General features: G+C 46.8%; 1 protein-coding gene across 1 annotated transcript; it reads right to left on the bottom strand.

Annotated features, from left to right (window-relative positions):
• Window positions 1-3,936: 3,936 nt before the first annotated feature.
• LOC116989972 (stonustoxin subunit alpha-like) lies at window positions 3,937-16,509 on the bottom strand. The gene is made up of 3 exons (XM_033047527.1): window positions 16,402-16,509; window positions 7,802-7,928; window positions 3,937-5,984 (listed from the first exon to the last, which is right to left on the bottom strand). Exons 2-3 carry the CDS (start codon window positions 7,887-7,889, stop codon window positions 3,937-3,939), a joined length of 2,136 nt encoding a protein of 711 aa, XP_032903418.1. The 5' UTR covers window positions 7,890-7,928; window positions 16,402-16,509.
• Between the last annotated feature and the right edge of the window lie 2,346 nt (window positions 16,510-18,855).

The raw sequence follows: 18,855 nt of genomic DNA, 5'->3' as shown, positions 1-18,855 counted from the left end.
TTAGCCTCACTATAAAAATGGAGGAAGCCTAGGACAGAAATGTCAGGGTGGGAATGGGAAGGAGAATTAAAGTGTTTAGCAACCGGGAGATCAGTTAGGTCCAGGCAGACTGAACGAAGGTGTTCAGTGAAACGATCGCCCAGTCTACATTTGGTCTCGCCGATGTATAATAGTCCACATCTTGAACAATGGATACAGTAGATGAGTTGGAGAAGATTCGAGTGAACCTCTGCCTAACCTGAAAGGACTGTCGGGGTCCCTGGACAGAGTCGAGGGAGGAGGTGCAGGGACAAGTTTTGCATCTTCTGCGGTTGCAGGGAAGGTACCTGGGGAGGGGGTGGTTTGGGTGGGAAGTGACGAGTTAACCAGGGAGTTATGGGGGAACGGTCTCTGCGGAAGGTGGAATGGGGTGGAGATGGGAATATGTGACTAGTCCTCCCTCAATAGAGAGTGTTCATTCTCCTTGATTTGTATCGTCCGGTGTCTACTCAATTCTCCCAGAACAAGAACATGATTTACCAACAAATCGTCAAAGTTTACACACACGCACACACACATTAATTAACCCAAGTGCATCTATGACGTTTAATTCAAAAATGAGTTTCTATTGGAATAAGCCATATATTAATTGCAATACAATGTCAACCAGGCATACATGTTTTTAAATGCTGAAGCAATAACGTAGTATCATCAGAAACAATAGTCCGTTGGAAAGTTACAGATGACTTCTGAAACGATAATGCATAGAACACAAAGTGCTGGAGTAAGCAACAAGACACACAACTTCATAAAAGTCAACATAAACATACACCACAGCAGATTCCACATTCCTCCCTGTGATGGAAGGCAAAAAAAGTCCAAGCTTCTTCCTCTTTATTCTCCCGCGGTGGGGCAGCTGGACCATCCGCAAATCGGGACAATCAAGGCTTCCGCAGCCGGCGATCGAAGCCCCCGCGTCGGAGCAGTTGAAGCTCCTGCTGCTTGGAGTTCCCGTAGTCGGTCTCTGACCAGAGACCGTGAGCTCCGTTATGTTAAGTCCACAAACACCCACGGTTGGAGCTCACAGGTCGACCCCCAGCAAAGGGATCGCGGGCTCCACAATGTTAAAGTCTCGGAGGCGACCGCGGTTGGAGCTCAAAACTGTTCTCCAGCAAAGGCCGCCAACTCCTCGATGCCGGACCGCAGTGCGGACAGAGATACGATACGGAACAAAATCGCATCCCCATCGAGGTAGGATGTTAGAAAGAGTATCTCCCCCACATAAAACAAACTAAAAACCACTAAAACCATACATTTAACACATACAATTAAAACACAAAGCAGGAAAGGACAGACAGACTGTTGGCGAGGCAGCCATTGCTGCCGCCACCCGGTAGATTCTTTGTGTCTTCAGAAAGAATAATGTCTGGTTCAGGTGAGATATAATTGTCACGCTATTGATGTCAGCCATTTATCCTATTGGTTTTGGAAGAGAAAAGTTATTAAGAATTGAATTAAAAGGGGGAAGTATATAGAAAGGGGATGAAATTGTGTTAGACGTATAGAGCAGAAATTAAAAATTGATTACAAGTGCAAAGAGCAATACAAAGTAATACTGGTAGACAAGATTCAGAACAGGTCCAAAGTATTATATGTTTATCCAGTAATGTTTATGCGTGAATTTAGAGAAGTTAGAGAAATGAAGTTAGAGAAACCCAAGCAAAATATGAAATGTTCTTCCAATTTGCTTTTAGCCTCACTATAAAAATGGAGGAAGCCTAGGACGGAAATGTCAGGGTGGGAATGGGAAGGAGAATTAAAGTGTTTAGCAACCGGGAGGTCAGTTAGGTCCAGGCAGACTGAACGAAGGTGTTCAGCGAAACAATCGGCCAGTCTACATTTGGTCTCGCCGATGTATAAGAGTCCACTTCTTGAACAGCGGATACAACAGATGAATATGGAGGAGGTGCAAATGAATCTCTGCCTCACCTGAAAGGACTGTCGGGGTCCCTGGACAGAGTCGAGGGAGGAGGTACAGGGACAGGTGTTGCATCTACTGCATTGCAGGGGAAGGTACCTGGGGAGGGGGTGGTTTGGGTGGGAAGTGATGAGTTAACCAGGGAGTTACCAAAAAACCTGGAGTAATTCAGCGGGTCAGGCAGCATCTCTGAAGAGGAGGAATGGGTGATGTTTCGGGACCTTCGTCACACTGAATAGATCATTGTTAGCTTGGGGAAGGTGACAACAAAGCAAACAGATACAATGTAATCGGGGACAGTCAGACTGGTGGGAGAACTGGGAAGGGGGAGGGATGGAGAGAGAGGGAAAGCAAGGGTTACTTGAAGTTAGAGAAGTCAAAAATCCTACCGCTGGGGTGTCAGGCCGCATTTGGAGTATTGTGAGCAATTTTGGGCCTCATATCCGAAGCTGGAGAGGGTCCAGAGGAGGTTTACGAGAATAATACAAGGAATGAATGGGTTAACATACAGTGCATTCAGAAAGCCTTATAATTAAATTGATTAAATTCATTTATTCATCATTAATCTACATACAATAGCATGGATTGAAGGAGCGAAAACAGGTATTTCAAATTTTTTGTAAAGTAATTATAAAGAAATAACTGAGAACACAGAGCTCCAGCACTGTGTTCCCCACCTCAGCAAACCCCTGCTCAAGTGACGCTCAAGTGACTCCATGACTTTCTGCTGGGTCATCTTCTCCCCTTGAGCCTTTTTATACCAGGTAGGTCATGGTAGGTCGTCTTCTTTTATCGTTTCATGGTCAAACCTGTACTGTTCAATTTTGTGATTGCTTAAGCCAAATTTCTGAGGACAGACTAAAGTTTCCCCGTAAACCATCCAGCTCGGTGTAGTTTTCGCTCATAGCCTGTTTTAATTTCTCTTCTTCCTGCAATATGCACAATGTTAGGATCTGAGTTTGAACGCCCCACACTAGCTTCCTGCTGCTTACGTTCCATCAGAGCCTCTCCGGTCAAACGTAAGCTCCTTGTTTCTATTGTGCCCATTGAGCTGAGAAGAACTTCTTCATACTGTTTTCTCCCATTTTCCAGAACATTGCAGCTTCTTCCCCACTGTCATCGGATCTCCCCTCGCTAGAGTTTCCAGAGGTTGGACGCTGGGCCAAAATGGCTGAATTGTTAAACTTGAAGTGGGCTGGCATATAATTTTTGTCTTTGAGCCAGGGTAAATTAGCTTTTTTAAAGGCTTCCAGAACAGGGGGACTACGTACATCTGCGAATGTCACCATTAATTGAAAGTTCTCTGCAATATCTTTGCTAGAACGACGAAGAATGTTATCAAAGGTAAGTATATGTGCCTCAGTTAGACAAGGCAGGGAGGCTTGAACAACAAAACAGATGGCATCGATCTGATCACCATGTGGGAAAGTCAAGAACTCGCAGGTGTGAAAAATGACCTCTTCATCTCGCCAACACAGATCTTTGCTTCTGAATCCTGGTGCGTCAATGATAGTCAGAGAGTAATCAATGTGAAATCCTACCTGATGATGGCGATAGTAGATTGTGAATGTGTGGGCCAGACTCTCATCCTGGGAATTTCCTGTCTCTTCCTGTATTAACTGGTATCTGAAGTTGTCCTCCCATTCCACACCCAAGATGTAGTTGATCATCCCATTGATGAGGGTTGTCTTTCCTGACCCAGTTAGTCCCGTAATCATAATTGTCTTCATCTTGTGTGTTGTGGTGGGTTTTCCGAAGGAGTATTCCACAATGCGTACACTGTTAAAAGCGTGCATTTTCCTAAAGGTATTAATTAAAAGCTGATGCAATTCATTGGGATAGGCAGCATATCTGGAGAGAAGGAATGGGTGACGTTTTGGGTCAAGACACTCCTTCAGACTGAAGTTCAGCTTGTAAATGGAAGGGCTTCCGTTGGTTACTAATTGATCTTTGCTGAGAAATTTCAGAGCCTTTCTGTTTCATGCATTTTCTGTTTTCATTGAAACCTCCTCACTTGCGACACTGGAACCTGCTTCTCCACAATCAGCTGACACTCGGACTCTGTAGACTGTCTCGGATTTCAGTCCCTCTAAATTATAGTAGCATTGTGTGTCTGTTGTCTGAACGTGCTCCCATAATCCACCTTCCGTGTTGGACTTAACTGATGGTTCTTCTCTATATTCAATCCTATACTGATTAATTTCAACATCAGCTCCAATCTGACTTGGTCCGTCCCAGGACAGTGTTGGGCTGGGTGACTGATCCTGGAAGACCGGTTTACCAGGAGGACTTGTCGGCCGGGTGGAGACCTTGTAGATCTCACTGGCCTTGCTGACCCCTACCTTGGTCACTACTCTGTATCGGATGTGATATTCCTGGTGTGGCTCCAACCCAGATATCGTGAAGGAGTGGGATATGTCAGGTGTATCTAGTATTATCCATTTCTCCTGCTGGCTACCTCGATACTCTACCTTGTAGCCCACAATCTCATCAGAAGCACATGTGGGTGGCTCTAACTGCAGCGTCACACTGTCATGTGTTGTCCCACTCGCTGTTGGTCTCTCAGGCTGAGACGGGGGTTCAAAGCAGCTGCTCCTCACAATCCCTCCCCCATACACGTAAATAGATGCACCCACGTTACTGTCATCCTGTGCGGATCCAACAAGGAATTTTACTTTCTCGTCACCACTGTTGGCTGTGGCAAAATCCAGGAACAATTTGGACCGTTCCTTCATCTTCTCAGTTATAGCCAATGAGTGAAACCAGCGCTCGCTGTGTTGGGTTGTACAGGCTCCATCAGTAGGAGGTGGCATCTGCATTTTCTCTGCTGTTAGAGATTGGAGGTAGTTGATTGCCTCCGTCAGGTAGAAATCCTCCTGATGCAGTGTTGTGAATGTGAAGCAGACCACGTAGTCTGTTACTGGACCCATCAACACTTCATGCAACTCTCTCCTTGATTTCACAACAGGTATGTCTATCATTATCCTGAGGCAAAGTCCCACAACCATCATCTCCCATTCCTTGTCATCCAGCCATGTGGTCAGTGCTTGGTGTTTAAATGGTGACTGCTCCCTGTTCTTCAATATGTCCGTCAGCAACCCTTCCTCCTTCCCACCGCCCCGAATGGACGGCAAAACTCTGGCTAAGGTCCCTTGGAAAACCAGTTTGTACTCCAGACACTTCTCTCGGAATTGACGTATCCTGTCCCCGATCTCAGGAAATTGAACTGCGACGCTGTCTTTCATCAGGTCATTGCACCTCATCGCGGCCTCACTGAGCTGTTCCAGGACACACTGGCAGTGATTGACCAATCCCACGCTGATCTCCCTCACCAACTGAGCAGCTTTGGTGTCCAGTTTATTGAGAGGATAGAGCCAGACTGCAACAGGCACTGAATGTTCTCCACCTGAGCCCAGCAGGTGTGGGAGTGTTGCGTAGATATTGATGGCATCTCGGTAGGTGGTGGGATTGTTCTTCAGCGAGAAGTCCCCGTAAAAGGTGCAGCTATACTTCTCGGCCTGAGAGCTCTGTTCTTCTGTCATTTCTAGGGAGGCCTCTCCCTCAATCGCAATCATAGGGAGACATTTAATCATCACCTCCATGTTGCCCTGAATATTCTGTGTGTTCTCTGCTGAAGAAGCCACTTGATCAAACACAAAGAAGGCCTGGGCCCCATACAGCACTGCTGTAATGACATGGGTGGCTGAGCCCTCATCAAACACACTCGGGTAGGTAATATTCTGTATCCCTAAGTGACTCATCGTCAGTTGTTCAAACCTGGTTGTTGCTTTGTAGTGAAGGGTAACTCGTGCTTGTTGCTCTGATTCCTTCGTGTCTCTGAGATATTTTGCCGACCCTTTCACCTCCACTAACCCACCCAGGAAACTAACTTTCAGTGATGCTGACACATTGAGGGCATTGGCTTTCTTCTCCATGGAGTCTGATGCAATGATGTGAAACTCAGTGCTGGGCTGGTCACGACAGTCAAGGTTGCTCTGCAATGTCTGCAAGTCCCACAAGGTGATGCCTACAAAATAAATCAGCGATCAAAACTTAATAATGTGAAAATTACTCAAAGTTGAATAATATTCCTTCAGTAGATTCAATCTCTGTACAGGCTGTGCTTGGGCTGATAGTACAACACTCTACACTCACTGGACTGTTCACATGAGTAATAGGTGCGGCTTGGTGGCACAGCGGTAGAGTAGCTGCCTAACAGCGCTTATACCGCCAGAGACCTGGGTTCGATCCTGACTACGTACGGGTGCTGTCTGTGCAGTTTGTGTGTTCTCCCCGTGACCCCGTGGGTGTGCTCCGAGATCTTCGGTTTCCTCCCGCACGCCAAAGATGTACAGGTTTGTAGGCTTGTTATAAATGTAACATTGTCCCAAGTGTGTGTAGGGTAGTGTTAAGGGCCTGTCCCACTTTCACGACCTAATTCACGACCTCTGCTGAGTTTGCCCCTGATTCATGCTCACAGCAAGGTTGTCACAAAGTCATAGGAGGTTGTAGGTAGGTCATGGCAGGCCTTGATGCTAGTTGTAGGTACTCGTGGCATCAAGTAGGTCAGGCCGTTTTTCTAGCCTGATGAAAAATGTCCACAAGTAAAGTGAAAGTGTGACAGGCCCTTTAATGTGCCTGTCGGTGTGGACTCGGTGGGCCGAACGGCCTGTTTCTGAGCTGTATCTCTAAAACTAAACTAAAAATACATTGAGTGGTACAGTAACTCAGCGGGTCAGGAGGCAATTCTGGAGAACATGGATAGGCGGTGATTTGAATCGTGTTCAAATATTCTTCAAATATCCATGTTTAGTTTAGTTCAGAGATACAGCACGGAAACAGGCCCTTCGGCCCACCGGGCCAACGCCATCCAGCGATCCCCGCATACTAACACTATACTGCACACACTAGGAACAATTTACAATTTTACTAAGCCAATTAACTTACAAAACTGCATGTCCTTGGAGTGTGGGAGGTAAACCAGAGATCTCGGAGAAAATTCACGCAGGTCACGGGAGAACGTACAAACTCTGTAAAGACAGCGCCCGTAGTCAGGATCGAACCTGGGTCTCTGGTGCTGTAAGGCAGCAACTCTACCGCTGCGCCACCCTGCCGCCCAATTATTCAATCCACTGAATAAACTGGACTATTACTGACAAAGTTGTGGTCACCATTGTGAGATTGGTCAACTGAACTTATGGCCCTGCATTGACACCACTGTATCATAGAGTGATACAGCATGTAAAGAGACCTGACTTGTCCACATTGACAAACATGTCCCAGCTACACTAGTCCCACCAGACTGCGTTTGGCCCATACCCCTCCAAACCTGTCCTATCCATGTACCCGTTTAACTGTTTCTTAACCATTGGGATGGTCCCTGCCTCAACTACCTCCTCTGGTAACTTGTTCCATACATCCACCACCTGTTGTGTAAAAAAGTAACCTCTCAGATTCCTATCTTTTCCCCTTCACTTTAAACCTATGTCCTCTTGTCCTTGATTCCCCTACTCTGAGCAAGAGACTCTGTGCATCTACCCGATCTAATCCTCTCATGATTTTACACACCTGTATAAGATCTTCCCTCATATCAACCCATATCAGAGGGCATTTGAAAAAATCCCTCAGAAGTATAAATTCATTGAGTAGAAGGTATATCTGAATCCCACCACAACCAGAGAGTAGTCCTGAACCACTATCTACCTCATTGGTGACCCTTGGACCACCCTTAATCAGACTTTGCTGGCTTTACCTTGCACTATATGTTATTCCCTTATCACGTCTTTCGATTCACCTACTCTGGGCTCATGTGACTTCATGATTTGTGTGAAGACATTCCAGTACCTGGGATCAGAGCATCTGATCGGCAGTCGTACAGCATTCCCAACTGGAAAGGCCGGCCCAGAGTGGCCAGTTGCAAGCACTCACTCATCACTAAACCGGACGTGGACAGTCAACAAAATCCAGTGATCTGAAATAGAACGAGAAATAAAATATGAAGATGAATCCACTCGACGTACGGCTTTTTAAGATGTGACCAAAAAGGTTTAGTTTAGAGATACAGTGCGGAAACAGGCCCTTCGGCTCACCGAGTCGGTGCCGGCCACGTTTCCCGCACACTAAGGGCCTGTCCCACTGTACGAGGTAATTCAGGAGCTCGCCCGAGTTTAAAAAAAATCAAACTCGTAATAGAAGAATAGAATAGAATACGTTTCTACGTAAGTAAGTACGTAGAATGTACGTAGCGGTACGTCGGAGATCGGGACGTCTCTTAGCGGCTGGTAACACTAACGGCAGGTGCTCGGGAAACGCGGTAAGCTCGTGAAGATTTTTCAACTTGTTGAAAAATGTTGACGAGAGACCCGAGTTCCCACGAGCGGCTATTACCGTAATTCTCCGAGTTCGAATCAGGGGAAACTCGGAAGAACTCTTGAATTACCTCGTACAGTGGGTTTTAGTGTGCGGGGATAATGAGAAACACTATCCTACACGCGCCAGGGTCAATTTACATTTATATCAAGACAATTCACCTATAAACCTGTAAATCTTAGGAGTGTGGGAGGAAACCGAAGATCTCGGAGAAAACCCACGCAGGTCACGGGAAGAACGTACAAACTCCGTACAGACAGCGCCCGTGGTCGGTATCGAATCCCGTGTTCATGTAGAGGAATGTTAACTATTGCACTGAGAATCACAGTATGTTTTTCGTGTGGATGAAGGCCATTCTGCCCATTGAGTCCCTACTAGCTCTGGGTAAGAACAATCCATCTGGTCCCACATTCCTGCCTTGAAAATTCCTTCCTTTCGGGAAGGAAATTTCAGCCAGACATCCGTTGGGGAATGTTGCCGACTGACCCGCTCCACACCGCAGGAGTACGTGCTGAGGGTTGTACTGTAGCTTGGTGCAGCCAACGCCAAGGCTCCATGGGGGAGGACCACTGTCTAGGGTCCTTTCGCTGCTGGACACGTGGGGCAGGGTCCGGTGGAGATACCCCTCAAACAAGGGAAGGGAAACAAGGTGAAGATCATAAGTGATAGGAGGAGAATTAGGCCATTTGGCCCATCAAGTCTCCGCCATTCATGGCTGATCTATATCTCCCTAGTAACCCCATTCTCCTGCCTTCTCCTAATAACCTTTCATACCCGTACTAATCAAGAATCTTTCTCTGCCTTAAATATACTAACTGGTTTTGCTTCCAGAGCCTTCTGTGGCAAAAAATCCCACAGATTCACCACCCTCTGGCTAAAGAAATTCCTCCTCATCTCCTTCTTAAAAGAACATCCAATAATTCTGAGGCTATGACCTCTAGTACTAGACTCTCCCACTAGTGGAAACATCCCCTCCACATCCACTCTATCCAAGGGGAAAAGATTTAATAGAAATCTGACTGGTAACCTTTTCACACTGAGAGTGGTGTGTGTATGGAACAAGCTGCTAGAAGAGGTAGCTGAGACAGGTACTATCGCAACTGTTTCTTAACAATTAGACAGGTACATGGATAGGGCAGGTTTGGAGGTATATGGACCATTCTTAACTTATTGAGTTTAGAAGAATGAGGGGGGACCTCACTGAAACGTACAGAATAATGAATGGCTTGGATAAAGTGGATGTGGAGAGGATGTTTCCACTAGTGTGAGAGTAGGACTAGAGGTCATAACCTCAGGATTAAAGGCTGTTTTTTTAGCAGGGAGATGAGAAGGACTTTCTTTCGTCAGAGGGTGGTAAACCTGGAATTAATTGCCACAGAAGGCTGTGGAGGCCAAGTCAGTGGATGTATTTCAGAATCAGAATCAGAGTTTAATTGCCTTCTCCCCACAAGTATGCAACATACAAGGAATTTCATTGGCCAGGTCAGTCATACAATTAAAAGCAACAGATCACTCAAAAACACATTTTAAAATGAACATCCACCAGAGTGACTCCTACACATTCCTCACTGTGATGGAAGGCAAAATAAAGTTTAAGTCTCTTCCTTTTGTTCTTCCTCGAGCCCCAGTTGACGGGTCGGTCTTGACTCCACCAGCCGGCAGCGTTCGGGCCATCCGCGTCGAGACGTTCAGCTCTTGCATCGGGGGGATGTCAGCTCCCTCGCACCGGGCAATCGAACCTCATGTCGGGGCTGGATGAACCTTCTGCGGCGTTAGAGCCCCTGACTGGCCTCACTCGAGACTGCGAGCCCTTGGTGTTAATTCCGCGTGGGAGTGATCGCAGGCAAGGGATCAGCTCCGATGTTAAGTCCGCGCCCCGCGGTGGGGTCCACGACAGTCCGATGAGGCTTCCAGCTCCATCGATCGAAGGCCGCAGAGCCTGAAGAATGTGATCCGAAAATTGATCACATCTCCGGGAAGGTAAGAGTATCAGGGGTATGGGTATCAGGGGTTGTGGGGAGAAGGCTGGAGAATGGTGCACCTATCGCTTATGTCCAAATGTAGGCAGGTGGGACTAGTGTAGCTGGGACATATTGGCTGGTGTGGGCAGGTTGGGATGTAGGGCCTGTTTCCACGCTGTATCACTATGACTAACAAAGTAAATGGCCCACAATTGTGGCAAAGGTCTGAAGAATGGTCTCGATCTGAAACTGTCACCTATTCCTTATGAAACATATTCCTTGTGAATATGAAATAGCACCTCATATTTTGGTTGCAGAGGGCTCAAACGCCGCCGGCTACGGCAGCCAAGATCGTCCCATCAACAGAAGGCTCGAGGCCCCCGACCGCGGGAGAACAAGGAAGGAAAGAAATTTGACGGGTTTTTTTTGCCTTCCATCACAGTGAGGAATGTGGAGGAGACGCTGGTGGTTGTTCATTTTTAAATATGTTTTATGTGTTTTGTTACTTTTTCTGGTATGACCGTATGGCAAATCAAATTCCTTGTATATGTTGCAAAACACACTTGTATAATAACGTATGATCATGACGTACCTCCCACTCCCCTGACATCAATCTGAAGAAGGGTCCAGGCCTGACATGTTACCCATTCCTTCTCTCCAGAGATGCTGCCTGTCCCCCTGAGTTACTCCAGCATTTTGTGTCTACCTATTCCTTTTCACCAGAGATGTTGCCTGACCCACTGAGTTACTCCAGCTTTTTGTGTCTATCATTGTGTTTTCGTTAAAGATAAGTGCAGGTGCCAGCAGTACATAGTGTGATACTCTTAAATGTATAGAGACTGTCTGAAGTCTTTTTGTCTGCACATCTTTTGTCATTGCGAACAAAGTTTGCATTTAAAATAACCAAAATATTCGCCCAACAATGATTGCAGGCTTGAGCCTCGAACAAATGTATTCCTCCCGCCTCTTACCAAAGACTGCAGAGTTTGAAAGTGGGGGGCTTAGTGATCACTGATCACTGCCATTGGGGGTACCCAACGAGGGAGTGGAGCGACCGAGTGGGGCGAGGGTGTGCCCCCCACCCACGGTAGGGACTTTTTGAAATTTGATGTATTAAAATCATGTTTTAATGCATTGTGGAAGTATGATTTCAATGTTTTTTGTTTGAAGTATTTTTAAGATAATGTAAGGCCTACATGAGAGATAGGAGCAGGTGATTATTATTTTTGTTATTGCTTGACCTAAGAAAACTAGGGGATAATAATACAGGCCATCCCCCACATCCCCAACAGGCCAACACCCCCTCCCCACCCCGGATCAATGCCAGTGCCTTCCACGGTACAGAAAATTTGACATTTTAAAAAATGTGTTATAATTTCAATTGTTTTTTTTGTTTGGAGAAAGGGACAAGAAATAATCATAACATTTCCTGATTTTGCGAAGTCATACGAATTATGTTTTGCTCGGGGGGAAAATCAGAGTATTTTGAAAGTTTGCATTCTTCTTGTGACGTATATTTCATTTTGATTTGAATTTAGAATCATCAAACTATTACATTAATAAAAGAGGTAGACAAAAGGTTTAAGAAGGAACTGCAGATGCTGGAAAATCGAAAGTAGATAGAAATGCTGGAGAAACTCAGCAGGTGCGGCAGCATCTATGGAGTGAAGGAAATAGGCAATGTTTCAGGCCAAAACCCTTCTTCAGACTCGAAGAAGGTTTCGGCCCAACATTTAAGAAACAGTTAGACTGATACATGGATAGCACAGGTTTGGAGGGATGTGGACCAAAAGCAGGTAGTGTCGCTGGGACATGTTGGTGGGTGTGGGCAAGTTGCGCCAAAGGTTTCACACTGTATCACTCTATGACTACATTATACCTCCATCATGCATGAGTTTTACTGCTATATACTTAAGCATAGAAACATAGAAAATAGGTGCAGGAATAGGCCATTCAGCCCTTTGAGCCAGCACTGCCATTCAATCTGATCATGGTTGTTCATCTAAAATTAGTGCCCCTTTCCTGTTTTTCCCCCATATCCCTAGATTCCTTTAGCCCCAAAAGCTAAATGTAACTCTCTCTTGCAAACATCCAGTGAACTGGCCTCCACTGCCTTCTGCGACAGATAATTCAACAGATTCACAACTCTCTGGGTGAAGAAAGTTTGTCCTCATCTCAATCCTAAATGGCATTCTTAACCTGTGACCCCTGGTTCTGGACTCCCCCAACATCGGGAACATTTGAAGTTACAGTGTAAGTGAAAATCTAGCAGGCAAGCAGGATGCTTTCTCCAACCACCCCCATTTGAAGGCCACTATCTTCCACCGCTTCTATGCTTGGTACCTACTTCCAGCAGCCACTGGTTGTCCTCCAGGATGCACCGAGCCGCAGCCTGGTCCATGCCGGTCACCAGGGCGAATTCAGCGCAGAGACTCTCACAGGAGCGGCGCTACGCTTCCGACGGCCCGGGACTCTTGCACTGAGGCTGCTCCATGGCCGGAGCGGCAGCGAGGGACTCGCTGGCCCGGCAAATACTCGCCAAGCCCGGCTCCCCGTCCGCATCTGCCCCCGCTACTTCTGCTTCCATCCCTCCCTCCACCCCAGCTCTCCAACACCCACGACCGGGTCGCTCAGAGCACAGCAGTGCCTCGTCCAAAGCCGGAGACATTGAAACATGTCTAGCCACCCCCCCCGGTTCCGCGGCCCATGAATCAAGACCTCCTTGCATGATCGAGATATCACCGTTATAACTCAATATCTCCCCTCCCATTCGGAGATATTGCATCTGAAGCGACAAACGCAGAGACCGAAGCCGGGTTGTGTTCGAACTGGAGCAGTTTTTTGGGGGATTTCGAAAACAAAGTGAAATCTATTGAAACAAAGTATAAAGAAACAAAGAAGCGTCTCGACCCGAAACACCACCCATTCCTTCTCTCGATAGATCAGGGACGTGCGGTCAGGGGGGGGCAGAGCCTCACCTGTCATACTCCGAATGAAAATAGTAGTGAAGAAAAGTAAAGAAAAATAATAATAAAATGAAATAAATATAAAGATTTTTCCACTGATCTGTGTTATAAATGTCATTTCTATATGAATCCAATCATTTTTTATAGCCAAATTTACGCAGCTCCGCTGCAAATACAGGGAGAGATGAGAGGTGAGGCAGCGGCGAGCTGAGCCTCCCCTCTGATTGCGCAACCCCTCAGAAACTGTATGGACTGCGGGCAGTAAGCGTGTGCCTGTTACTATCTCTATGTATGTCACCAATGTAATGTTTGTAGACCCCTTCATTACATGTCTTCGCCTTTCATAGTCCAGGTAACGTATTTCACATATAAATATATTAAATTTAGGCTCGCTGGTCTCTTCATAATACTGCAATGAGAAAGCATCAGGGGAGGCAGCGATCACATCTGCCTCACTGAGGGGGTGTGTCTTGACCCCAGTGGAGGGAGAGCAAGCGTCAATTGCGTTGGCTCAGCCCATGTAATTGACGCTGCTTCGCACTCCCCCCACGTTAGCTAGCATCAGCAGCGGCAGCGGCAGCGCAGCACTGGATTCCACCGCTGTCGGCGCTGACGTTCCAGCCGCGGGCAGCGCTGACTGGGAGGTTGATTCGTTGATTTGTAGCGGCCGATTCGGAGGCTCTGGGCCGCTGAGACAGAGCTCCCAATTGGGCACCGCGCTGGAGTAATCTACTCTCGGCTCGGGACCCCGGCATCCACTCCCGTCACCGGCCCTCTCCCTCCCTTCTCTCCCTCCCTTCTCTCCTTCCCTCCCTCCCTCCCTTCCCTTCTTCCTTCCTTCTCTCATTCACTTCCTCTTTCCTCTCTCTCTCTTTTTCCTTCTCTCCTTCCTTCCCTTCTTTCTCTCCTTCCCTCCCTCCCTTCTTTCTCTACTTCCCTCCATCCCTTCTCTCCTTCCTTCCTTCTCTCCTTCCCTCCCCTCGTTTCCTCCCAGACACATCACGCACAAACAACTAACACACACACATCACACATCACACACACACACAACTAACACACACACACAACTAAGTTAGGATGGGGTAGAAGGCAGTGCCTCCCCAGCCATTTACCTCACTGCACGTCACTGCCATAGATGCTGCCTGACCCGCTGGATTACTCCTGCTTTTTGTGTCCAAACCAACATCTGCAATTCCTGCCGACGCATAACATGTACCCTCATCGCTCAAAGCCCTGCTGTTTCATGCTATAAAACTCAACACGCCTTCAATACTTGCTTTACCTGGTTGTGGTCTAGTGGAGACACTGCACAGTGGTGCAGCGGTAGAGTTGCTGCCTTCCAGCGCCAGGGACCGGGGATCGAGACCGACTACGGTTGCTGTCTGCATGGAGTTTGCACGTCCTCCCTGTGACGCATGGGTTTTCTCCGGGTGCTCCAGTTTCCTCCCACATGCATAAGACGTGCGGGTTTGTAGGTTAATTGGGTTTGTTAAAAATTGCAAATTGTCCGTTAGGTGTGTAGAATAGTGCTAGTATACTGGGTGATCACAGGTTGGCGGGCCGAAGGGCCCGATTCCACGCTGTATGTCTCAACTAATCATGCAGCTAATTCTGGTGCAAAGTTCTGCATGTCACTGTATGGAGTTACAGTACACCGAGGCAAAGGTCCATTGTTAGTGTTGTGGTCAGGATGAACCCCTGCCTTTAGCACTAAAAAAACAACACACATACACACACACATAGATGGATACATATCCCTACTGTACAGATACCCTGATACATGAGCAGTACACAAAGTGCTGGAGGAACGGGCAGCATCTGGAAATGGACAGACGACATTTCGGTTTATAGAGTAATGGAATTTTACAGCATGGAAACCTGCTCACACCCGCTAACATGTCCCATCTACACTTGTCTCACCTGCCCGCGTTTGGTCCATATCCCTCCAAAACTATCCTATCCATGTACACAAAAATGCTGGAGAAACTCAGCGGGTGCAGCAGCATCCATGGAGCGAAGGAAATAGGCGACGTTTCGGGCCGAAACCCTTCTTCAGACTGATGGGGGGTAGGGGGGGGGGGGGGGGGGGGGGGGGGGGGGGGGGGGAGGAGGAGATGGAAGGAAAAGGGGAAGGAGAGAGGAGGAGAACTTCTTCAAAGTAGGCATACCTTGCGGAGATATCGCAGTGGAGTAGACAAAGTGTTCAAGCAGGAACTGCAGATGCTGGAAGGTCGAAGGTACACAAAAATGCTGGAGAAACTCAGTGGGTGCAGCAGCATCTATGGAGCGAAGGTACACAAAAATATCCATGTACCCGTCTAGATGTTGGTTAAACATTGGATAGTCCCTGCCTCAACTACATCCTCCGGTAGCACGTTCCATACACCCACCACCCTTTGTGTGAAAATGTCACCCCTCAGGTTCCCATTAAATCACTTACCCCCGTTAATCTCCACCCCCCCCCCCCCCCCCCTCTTAAACCTATAATGTCTATAAAGACTATAACTAACAGAAGCAGAATTAGGTCATTCGGACAATCAAGTCTACTTCGCCATTCAATCTCTCCCTCCTAACCCCATTCTCCTGCCTTTTCCCCATAACCCCTGGCACCCGTGCTAACCCATATAAACATATAAAGGCGCAGGAAGGAACTGTAGATGCTGGTTTAAACTAAAGATAGGTTCTAAAAGCTGGAGTAAATCAGCGGGACAGGCAGCATCTCTGGATCGAAGGAACGGGAGACGTTTCGGGTCGAGACCTTTCTTCAGACTGAGAGTCAGGGGAGAGGGAGCCACAGAGCTAAGGAAGGTTAAGGTGTGACCACGAGACAAAAGGGGTTGGAGATCATGGAACATGTAGAATAGATCGTTGTTAGTTAGTGACACCAAGGCAGAGATAAAATGTAAACGGGGACAGTCAGACTGGTCGGAGAACTGGGAAGGAGAACTGGGATGGTGAGCAAGGGTTACTTGAAGTTATCTAAGTTCCTCCAGGCGTTTATACATAAAAAGCTGGAGTAACTCAGCGGGACAGGCATCAGCTCTGGAGAGAAGGAATGGGTGACGTTTCGGGTCGAGACCCTTTAGCTGAATATTCCCGCATGTTTTGTTTCTTGTCCATTACTGGGACACGAACCTGCATCACTCACCGATCAAGGAAGCGACCGTCTGCAGCCGTAAGGGGATTGCAGCGTTGGCGATGGGGCGAATGGTCTTGCTTGGAGCTCCCCCGGCACAATCAGTGCTGAGTGCAGACACAGAACCTAACTGGACCGACCACAACCCCCGATGCTAGGAGCTGAGATGTACCAAGACTCCTTTCAGCAAACATGAGAATCGACTCCAACGCCAGTGGCGATATCTGCAGAGAAAGGCTATTTATTCTCCAGTGATCTCCACACCCGAGATTAGAATGAATTCCATGAAAATACACTTTCACTTTCGGTCTTAAAGTGCAAATAAAATGAACAGTCGCGCACGTAGTACCTGGCCACAAACCAGGGCGGTGCTCACGAGGTGCAGCAAGCTGGCTTGTGAATATAGATTTCTTCAACTTTAAGTAACCCTTGCTTTGCCTCTTCTCGACCCACTCCCCCACCTCCCCAGTTCTCCGACTAATGCCACTATCCTGAATGTCAGACTGAGAGTCAGGGGAGAGGGAGACACAGAAATAAGGAAGGGTAAGGTGTGAAAATTACAGATCAAGTCAAATATTTCAGCCATATTTGAATGGTGGAGCAGACTCGATGGGCCAAATGGCCATATTCTGCTCCTATGTCTAATGAACTTAGTTATAAAACTTCTCAAAATGTGTTTCAGCTTATACTGGGCTGGACATTTTCACTTAGTGAGAGGTGATGGGTGCAACGGTTATTAACTGTCCAAAGTCCAAAATGCTTATCACTACTCTGTTTTTAAACACGACAATAAAACAAATAAATAAAAATGTTCAAAATGTTTATTTAGGCTGTGGGCCGAGCATCAAAAATGTGTGTAGAAATAGGATTTCGTGACCCAAGTCACCAAACGACATGAAATTTTCACATATTGTGTAAAAAAATGTATACAAATCGCCCCTGAAACTGGATATGAAGAAGACTTGCACATTTTTTATTAAATTAGAGAAAAACCGGTAAAATGTTGGGAATATTTTAGTCCAATCAAAGCACATTTAACATTGATTAGGCAGCAATTCTACCGCTGTGCCACCATGCCGCAGTAGAGAAACAGAAACATAGAAAATAGGTGCAGAAGTAGGCCATTCGGCCCTTCAAGCCAGCACCGCCATTCAATATCATTGGAGGAAGTCTACAGGAAGGAACTGCAGATGCCGGTTTACACCAAAGATAGACATAAACTTACCGAATAGTGAAAGGCCTGAATAGAATGGATGTAGAGAGGATGTTTCCACTAGTGGGAGAGTCTAGGAGCAGACGTCACAGCTTCAGAATTAATGAACGTTCCTTTAGGAAGATGAGGAAGAATTTCCTTAGTCAGAGGGTGGTGAATCTGTGGAATTCATTGCCTCAGAGGGCTTCGGAGGCTATCAATGGATATTTTTATGCCAGAGATAGATGCATTCTCGGTTAGTACGGGTGTCAGATGTTATGGGGAGAAGGCAGGAGAATAGGGTAGGAGGGTAATAGATCAGCCATGATTGAATGGCGATGGGCCGAATGGCCTAATTCTGCTCCTAGTACTTATGAACATTAAAATAGTGGGAACATAGCAGGTGGTGCAGCATCTCTGGAGCCATTGAATCATAGAATATGGAAACAGGCCCTTCGGCCCATGTTACTCCCACCAGCCAACATGTCCCATCTACTGGGCCTGTACTCGAGTGTAGAAGGATGAGGGGGGCCTCATGGAAATGTACTGAAAGGCCTGGATAGAGTGAATGTGGAGAGGATGTTTCCACTAGAGCGAAAGTCTAGGACCAGAGGGCACAGCCTCAGAATAAAAGGGCGTACCTGCAGAATGGAGATGAGGAGGATCTTCTATAGCCAGAGGGTGGAATGCATTGCCACAGATGGTGGTGGAGGCCAAGTCAATTGGGTATTTTACAACAGAGATTGATAGTTTCTTAATTAGTTACTGCATCAAAGGTTACGGGGAGAAGGCAGGAGAATAGGGTTGTGAGGGAAAAATAGATCAGCCACGTTTGAATGGCGGAGCAGACGCGATGGGCCAAATGGCCATATTCTGCTCCTATGTCTAATAAACTTATAAGACTTCACAAAATGTGTTTCAGCTTAGATTTACTGGGCTGGACATTTTCACTTAGTGAGAGGTGATGGGTGCAACGGTTATTAACTGTCCAAAGTCCAAAATGCTTATCACAACTCTGTTTTTAAACACGACAATAACACAAATAAATAAAAATGTTCAAAATGTTTTTTGCTTTTTAGATTAGTTTAAATTTAGAGATACAGCGCAGAAACAGGCCGTTTGGCCCACCGAGTCCATGCTGACCAGCGATCCCCGTACATTAAAGCTACCCTACACACACTAGGGATAATTTGCACTTACACCAAGCCAACTGCTGTAACCTGTACATCTTTGGAGTGTGGGAGGAAACCAAAGATCTCGGAGAAAACATAAGT

Source organism: Amblyraja radiata, chromosome 30 (assembly GCF_010909765.2).
Source record: "Amblyraja radiata isolate CabotCenter1 chromosome 30, sAmbRad1.1.pri, whole genome shotgun sequence".
Taxonomy (NCBI): Eukaryota; Metazoa; Chordata; class Chondrichthyes; order Rajiformes; family Rajidae; genus Amblyraja; species Amblyraja radiata.
Note: the sequence above shows the minus strand (reverse complement) of the source record. Positions and strands in the feature narration are given on the sequence as shown.

Bases quoted from the DNA above. Each gene is read 5' to 3' on its own strand.
- LOC116989972 (XM_033047527.1), bottom strand. From the start codon at position 7,889: ATGAGTGAGTGCTTGCAACTGGCCACTCTGGGCCGGCCTTTCCAGTTG. The intron at 5,985-7,801 runs GTACTGGAATGT...TTTATTTTGTAG, and splicing joins ATCAGATGCTCTGATCCCAG to GCATCACCTTGTGGGACTTG.